The following is a 7,684-nucleotide window of genomic DNA, read 5'->3' as shown; positions in this document are numbered from 1 at the left end:
GCTCGTTGCCGCTTTTGTGACCCAGCTCTTCTCGTACATGATCGGCAAAGGCATCCAGTATGGATTTGTGTCACAGGAGAGGCATTCGTCTTCCTACATATTCCGGATGATCCTACCATCGTATACTCTTCTGTGCGCGTGCCTAACCTAGACGTTCTTGATGACGACGACGAGAACAGGCTCCATGGCACAGCTGTTGTGCAGGTCTTTGCGTTTTTCCTTCAGGCCCTGCGTGGCACGACGCGTCAACAGACAACACCATCGCCACCTTCGCTGGCGGGTTACGGGTTATCACGCGAAGCACAACGACCGCGCCCAAACACATATCAACACAACAGCCACCGATAGGTTATGGGTCGCCTATCACCCCCGACAAAGTTTGCAACGTCCCGCGACAGCAACGACGACGAGCCCGACAGAAAGGTATCACCTCCTGCACAGAGAAAGCACCAGACACTAGGCATGCTACGATCGGTGCCGCAAAATACTACAGATTACAGACAGATTGGTCGCCTGTCGCCACCTCCGCGAAGAAGGATTGTCGCCCCTTCAACGTACGACAATGTCTGCGGAACCTGTGCACGAGCGCTCATACTCAGTAATCGGACGAGTCGAAGCGGTTGGAGCATTGTGTTTTGCGAATCGAGCTCGACCCCAGGCGGTGGACGGCGGTGGTGGTCGAAAGATGGAAACATAGAGCCACATAGGAACCCAGCAGGAGGCAGCAAAAAGATTTACAGATACAACTGAGATACGGTACATGCGAGTCTGAGAGGATGCGGACAAGAGAAACAAGCGAAGCTGAGCGCTGGGGGGAGACTGTAGGTATGCGGAAGCCAACATGGTGGTAACCACCAACAGAGCCGAAGTAGGAAGACGCGAAAGAGGGAGTTCAGAGGCAAGGAAAACAATCATGACAGGGGAAAATTAATGCAGCAGGGAGAGACTCTTCAACAGAGAGAATTAACCCGAGGACAGACAGTGCAGCGAGGAATTTGGAGACAGCTGGCCTTGATTCAACAGCAGGGCGAAGTGGGACGTCGCGACTTGTCGTGGACGCGTCGGCTGTTGGCCAAACCTTGCTTTCCGGGCATAGCTGCTGATTAAAAGAGTGGCTGAAACCGAGTAGGAATTAATCAATCAATCAATCAATCAATCAAGATGGCCACCATCATATCTCTACCGATGCATTTCAACGACCTTCCCCTCAAGCGTGTTACTCATCACACATCCTGAACATCCAAGGGATACTAGACAAACTGATGATCGTCGTTCCAGTTGTTTGTCCCAATCAGTAATTTATCCACCTTTGGCCGCAGCCATCGTAAACCCCCCCATTCGCCTACGGCAGAAGTTTGACGACGATGCAACGGTCATCAATAGCATCATAGTGAGTGCCAGCACTATTGATGGTGGTGAACTGTGCACTGTTTTGTTCTTCTGAGCCGATGCTGAGTGTTGATCCAGAAGCTGGACTGTATTGATCTGCATATGGCAATTGGTATTGATCTGAAACGCAACTTTGCCGGCCGAGTCCTGGTTCAAAAGGAGAGATGACGCTGCTGCAATACGGGAAGCAGATTCCACTGTGGTTTTCTGCGTCAGGTGCATAACCCATATTGTTTTGATCTGGCATGCTGAGAGAGTCGTAGGTGTAGTAGGGATCCGGCTGGACAGTCTCTGTATTCCACCCGAAGGGCGGTCTTGTGAATATTTGGGAAAGCACAGGGGCCAAAGTTGGATCGTCTGGTTGAAAAATGACAATCAAATCGTCCTCCGAGATATCGATGTTGACTGAACAAGTCATGGGTGAGCCATGGCCAGCGACGAGAGTTTGAGTAGCTGTGCCTACCGCCCGGCCTGACGGGCCCATCCGCACAGCCACCTCGCCGGGAGAACGAGAGAAGGAGGCACTTGCTCTATACCGAGATCCTTGTGGAGATGGAACCCGGGCAATCTGAGCAAAGGGCTGCCATGGAGATGTGAACCTCACCCGTCTGCTAATTGTCAGATCTATCCCCAAAGTTGGAAATCGCAAGGGCATCCTTACAGTTTGAAATGATCGGTTGTCAAACTCCAAACGTAGTTACACACAGGATGGGCAGAGAAGCGGATGATTTCTGCTCGGATGCTCATCATTTCGTGTTGCATCAGATGTATCGCCACTTGGCCGGTACCGCCGAATATACCGTCCTGTTGAATGTATAGAATCTGTTGTTCTTTGCCTTCTGTAGTCAACAGAGTTCCGTCAGGCTCTCTCACTGCCACTCGGACAGTCCTGTAGAGATGAATGGGATGCACGTCCATGCTGAAGCGTTTAGATTGAGACGATAAATAGGCTCAGATTGGTATGTTGCTGGTTGAACCTTCGCTAGTAGAACCGAAGCGCAATTCTATGTAGATGGCAACCGACAAGCCTTCTGGTCTTATATCGTGGTCTTCTTGTATTGGCGGTGGTCCATGTAGCCTACCTCACCTAATCTGAGGCTTGGTAGGGTTGTCTTTGGCCGAGACTTAGCCCGCCAGGCCAAGACGAGCAGAATCCCCATTACAGGGTGAAAGACATACAGCCATCCATGCATTCATCCATCCTCCAATCATGCATCCACTCGCTCATTCAATCCTCCCTTCCACCGCCGCCCTAGCCTCCATTCAAAAATGGACAAGATCAGATGTTTTTTTACCCCGCAGACGTCGTGAGGAAGCATTCTTTTACCTCTCTTTGCGAGTTGCGTGATCCTCACCACAAACCGCTGATAAGCATCTTTCTGTGAATAGTTGCATAAGACTTGAAAATCGGTTGTTTGTTTTTGGACCCCAATCGGTGATATGTTGTGTGTAATTAATGCATTGTCTCTTCCACTTGCTTGTTGCGAACTCATTAAAGGCCATACACTTTTTGTGCGTGTAAATGAGGCGTCACTATAAACGTTGGAGGTGTATCTGAGTAGGATGACAAGTCTAGTGGTTGGGATCAACTGACAGACACGTCCGGAGACTTCTCCGCCACTAGCAGAGACCTATGAAGAACGTGCGCTGCGTCTCGTACTGGAAACTGGATGATCTTTTGCAGCTAGAATATGGCTAGGCCGATGAAGCTGCGGCTTACAAGAAGACGGTGAAGATTCCCGAGCCATTATCTCACTTGGCCCACTTAAACAGATTTCAGCGTCCTGAAAACATATGTGCCGTTGATCATCCGCTCCCAAAATAGACAGACTGGCTCAGAAAACGTGTTGGCGAACATAGGCCTTGGATGAATAGATGAATCCGGCATGGCGAATGTAATGCGAATGGATAGGTGTGCTAAGCACGAGTGTGATGACACAATGTATGTGCACGAACGAAGAGTTCTGCTAGGGGGTTGGGAGCCCTCGACCAAACTGGCAATGTACGAAGGGTTGTATCTGCCAGCTATCGGTGACTTCTTCTTCATGCGCACTGTGCTGCCTGTGTCTCTCATTGGCAACGCACCGCAACACTTCGCAAGGATAGACGTGATCTTTTGACGCTCGACAGTTGCTAGACCGATGCACTTGCAACCTGCGAAATGGTCACGTTTCTCAACCGTCATCTCGCTGTTCCCTCTCGAGCGATTCCAGAATCGTGGCCCACTTATGTGTTGTCAATCGTTCTCGGCCAAAGTTAGGACCATCTGCGGACGAGTCACATCTCGGTCTATCATGTCTCTTGACGCACGATTGAAAGCATTTGGATAATGAAAGATAGACGAATGGATGGATTTAAAGGAATAGATAGTCGCGAGATGTATGAATGGGTGGATACCATGTACATGCCTTGACAATACCAGACGATTGGCAAACAGGGCTCTTAATTTGCGCCACTTTTCTCCATCAAATAGGAGTTGAGCGGCTAAATGCCGAGGAACACATCCAGTCCGCTCTTGTCCATCCATATATACATTTATTCCCCGCTCATCCATTCTCTATTTATTCATCGTTCTACAACGTTTTCCACAGCCTTTCTCACTTCATCCCCCCTCTTCTCTCAAGATCCGTACAATGGCTAGGCACATCAGCAGTCTTACCACTTTCCTGGACCAGTATGAGCACGGATTTTCTGATGAAGACTTGAGCAGAAGACTGAACCGTACGGCTATCTTACTGCGCAATCCACCATACCATGCGACAGCTGCTCAACCAACGAGAAGTCGGCATCAATCAGCCCAGAAGTTTCTTTTCAACATACGAAAGGATTTCGGGGATCCGGTCTATTATCTCTGTTTATTTGTATCCACCATAACTACACTCTCCACTGAGCGACAGCAGTTCAACGACGCTTTAGCGCAATGGCCTGGTAAAGGCAAGATTCCACCTGCTTTTACAGAACAAGCCCGAGCGATAGTCGAGAGGTATCGTGCAGAAAAGCGAGAAGAAGAAGAGCGGCCCTCTCATACGTCCCTTCGGAAACGTTCTCTGTCAACACCCCGTTCAACCCAAGAAAGCTCGGCCAAGGACTCTGGAAACGCATTCAAACGAGCCAGGCTAAAGGGAGGGCCCAAGGACTTGATGTCAGTCGGAAGCATGGTCGTGCACTCTGAGCCAGGCGAAATGAATGACGGTACCTCGCGGCCCGGCAGCGAGTTCAACACCAGGTACCGAGCATCGTCAGAAATTCGGAATGAGTGCAGCATGACTTATCAGGACCTTTACATCAATGCCCGGAGCATTGTGGCTTCTCAGCTGGCCACTAGAAATCGTCAGGTCTCTCACAGACCCGAGATCGAGGCTGCTGGGCGCGAGGTTGGACCAGATCATCAAGCTGGTGGCAAAACTAACGTACGATGTGCCGAGAGTGATGACAGTGAAGACGAAGAGGATCTCCCAGCTTCAGCACCAGTCAATCCGATCAATTCCGTCGATACATTCCAATCACAAGACGGTATAACGCCTTGCACCCTCCTGATATTCGAAAACCATTAATGACTCTTGTCTAGATGAGCTACAAAGGGTATACAGAGCGACGGCAAAAGATGTCATACATGCACTCTCGCATCCCGAGTTTAGTATGGAAAGTGAAGGTACACTAACGGTTCCTTTCATCAAAGGAGTCTCTCCATTTATCATGTTCCCAGTTTCAGGCAAGGCAGCAATGTACTTAACGCACAGTCAGAAACGACTTATGTAGAACTCACTTCGGTTACCACAACTTCGGCGACTCTACATGGTCCGTAACAAACAAATTTTAGTCCAGCCACCCATGGAATTATGACAGTAAATCCCTTGTACTCCATGCCAACCATATCCACTTGCTCGTCGTTGGAATCGTGAATGTAAACAGCTTTCCCTTCACCAGACTTGAGGTGCATGTCTACTAGTAAAATAGCCGTATCCGGGCCTGGTACATACCGAGCCAAGTCGTTGAAGTCCTGCCATTTGGGATTTGAACACTTATGTCCGGTCTATTCCTAAGTGAGCGTTAATCACATTGAAGTCCTGGGTGCACATACTTCCTTCTCGCACTTCTTGACGAGCTTGTGGTCTGACGAAGTCTTTGTGCGAATCTTTCTCATTCCATCGACCGTTGTGGGGTAAAGCAGATCTGTCGCCGCTCTCGCGTCGCGTCTTGCGCCGGCTTGATATTCGGTATTCTCGTCAGGTCTCGTGCAAGGTTTCGCGTTGGTTATCGCGTAGGATCTTGAGTTGGGTCGCGGTAGCAATCAGAGAGGGAAACTTGAAGGATCTTTGCCGAAGAAAAATCGTTAGATAAAGCGGTAGAAGCATTCGACAGGGCTTACCTCAAAATGTCAGCGCGCAAGCAGTTGTCCAAATCTTTCTCGAGGGGCAGTAGATTTGTGAGCAGGTCACCCCGCGTTGACGCCTGATCATGTCGCGAAGCCCCAGTTATGATCACGGGTTTACATAGGCCCGAAACTGCCCCATATCATCTGACGTCAGGTTCCCCACCATCCATTCATCCATCCATCCATCCATCCATCCATCCATCCATCCATCCATCCATCCATCCATCCATCCATCCATCCATTCGCAATCCATTCACTCGCGTGTGGGTCTTCACAACGCGTTAGAAGCCCACCACTCTAGAGAGATTTGTAGCTGCATGAGAACGCAACATACGAAGTGCAAGCTGGCATCCCATAAGATAGATCTCAGATAGAAATATTTCATGCGTGAACGCGTTAGCATAGCCAGGAACGCCCCATTGCAAGTATGTGTCCGTGGGTGCCTCGACCAGGACAGCGGCCACAGCAGGATCCATAGACAGATTCCCGACGAGCCCCAAGCGACGAATGAGCGAAGCCAGGATGCCGGGTATGCTGTCTATGGATGTAGGTCGACGGTTATTCCAGTGAAAGTCGTGGCTGTAACTCGGAACGCTCCAGGTGAGACCAGCTCTTGCCTGACAGCAGGGGGTTAGCATGACGCCTCCTTCAACATGCTGTGGCCAGACCCAAGCGCCGCACGCTGCATCGAGTCCTATGATTAGGCTTGCAGCTTCTTCATGGTGAGGTTTGTCATGTGTTCTCAAGACAGAGCTCAAAATATAAAAGACCAGCCGTTTGCCCAGTTCGGCTGGTGAACGCCCGCACAACAGTACTCTCCGAATCTCAACTCTATTCACAGCTTTTGTTTTTGCTATAAATCGGTCAATAGGTTGATCCTGAACTATCATTACCCTTAGCTCGTTGACTGCTACCCATATTTTGTTAGACACTTCTCAAATCGACACCATGCACCACACGACTTCTACTGGGGTCTCCGTAGTGGACATCTTCTTCCCTGGCTTTACCGGCGCCATGGCGGCGCTGAACCAGCTTCTCAACGAAACGCTGAACAACTTTGCCACAATTTTGTGCGTCTGCGGAATGTTCATTGTTGGTGGCAAGTTCATTTGCAACACCGTGGGAGGCTTCGTAGATGCTTACTTAAGTTGGTGGTCCTTCCTTCCACTGCTTCAGCACAGTATTAATGTCCGGCAGCATGTAGAACCGACGTTCACGATCCTGACGAAGGATACGATATGCTCGAATGCTGGGTCTCTTCCCAAGACTTTGCCAAAAACGCTCGTTCATCCCTTGTCAGCGTCGACAGCAGGCGAGGACGAGCCTTGTTCCGTCCAGACTATGACACTACGACCAAGAAGCCCCTTCGATTTACCCCGTGGAGAGACCGATTGTATTTTTGGTATAAAGGGCATCTGCTCTTTCTGCAATGCACGCAAAACGAAGTGGCGTTATTTCCTCGCAAGACAATGACTGTTTCTTGTGTTGGCGGTTCCTCCCAAATCCTGCGAGATCTCATGGGTGAATGCCGCCTTGAATACCTGAAAATTTCAGAAGACAAAACTTCAATTTTCGAGCACCATAATAATGGCTGGAAAAGAATCATGACTCGAGAAATCAGGCCGATCGAAACCGTCATTATGAAGGAAGAACTGAAGCAAACGCTCATAGACGACATTAGCACCTTTCTTGACCCCAACGCTCGGTCCTGGTACGTCAGTCGTGGGCAGCCGTACCGGAGGGGCTACCTGTTGTACGGCCGCCCTGGGACCGGGAAGTCAAGCTTCAGTATGTCTATTGCCGGCTGCTTCGGTCTCGATATCTATGTCGTTAGTCTTGCCGGCATCGACGATATGCGGCTTAGTGCCTTATTCGCCGACCTTCCCCAGCGCTGCGTCGTTCTGCTCGAGGACGTCGACG

General features: G+C 50.0%; 5 protein-coding genes across 5 annotated transcripts; 3 read left to right on the top strand and 2 right to left on the bottom strand.

Annotated features, from left to right (window-relative positions):
* Window positions 1-37: 37 nt before the first annotated feature.
* On the top strand, window positions 38-151 carry CORC01_14438 (uncharacterized protein; the record flags this gene model as incomplete). Its single annotated transcript, XM_022626049.1, has 1 exon — window positions 38-151. The coding sequence occupies one exon, from the start codon at window positions 38-40 to the stop codon at window positions 149-151; it is 114 nt and encodes a 37-aa protein (XP_022467446.1).
* Window positions 152-1,342: 1,191 nt separating this feature from the next.
* On the bottom strand, window positions 1,343-2,307 carry CORC01_14437 (uncharacterized protein; the record flags this gene model as incomplete). The annotated part of the gene is made up of 2 exons (XM_022626048.1): window positions 1,343-1,997; window positions 2,051-2,307. The coding sequence occupies 2 exons, from the start codon at window positions 2,305-2,307 to the stop codon at window positions 1,343-1,345; spliced, it is 912 nt and encodes a 303-aa protein (XP_022467445.1).
* A 1,715-nt stretch (window positions 2,308-4,022) lies between these two features.
* CORC01_14436 (uncharacterized protein) lies at window positions 4,023-4,943 on the top strand (the record flags this gene model as incomplete). The annotated part of the gene is made up of 1 exon (XM_022626047.1): window positions 4,023-4,943. The coding sequence occupies one exon, from the start codon at window positions 4,023-4,025 to the stop codon at window positions 4,941-4,943; it is 921 nt and encodes a 306-aa protein (XP_022467444.1).
* Window positions 4,944-5,140: 197 nt separating this feature from the next.
* CORC01_14435 (uncharacterized protein) lies at window positions 5,141-5,533 on the bottom strand (the record flags this gene model as incomplete). The annotated part of the gene is made up of 2 exons (XM_022626046.1): window positions 5,141-5,422; window positions 5,471-5,533. 2 exons carry the CDS (start codon window positions 5,531-5,533, stop codon window positions 5,141-5,143), a joined length of 345 nt encoding a protein of 114 aa, XP_022467443.1.
* A 1,179-nt stretch (window positions 5,534-6,712) lies between these two features.
* On the top strand, window positions 6,713-7,684 carry CORC01_14434 (mitochondrial chaperone bcs1; the record flags this gene model as incomplete). The annotated part of the gene is made up of 2 exons (XM_022626045.1): window positions 6,713-6,834; window positions 6,969-7,684. Coding segments are annotated over 2 exons (838 nt in total), but the record flags the coding sequence as incomplete, so codon positions are not given.

Source organism: Colletotrichum orchidophilum, assembly GCF_001831195.1.
Source record: "Colletotrichum orchidophilum strain IMI 309357 chromosome Unknown Scaffold_293.1, whole genome shotgun sequence".
Taxonomy (NCBI): Eukaryota; Fungi; Ascomycota; class Sordariomycetes; order Glomerellales; family Glomerellaceae; genus Colletotrichum; species Colletotrichum orchidophilum.
This window is presented reverse-complemented; position numbering and strand designations above follow the sequence as displayed.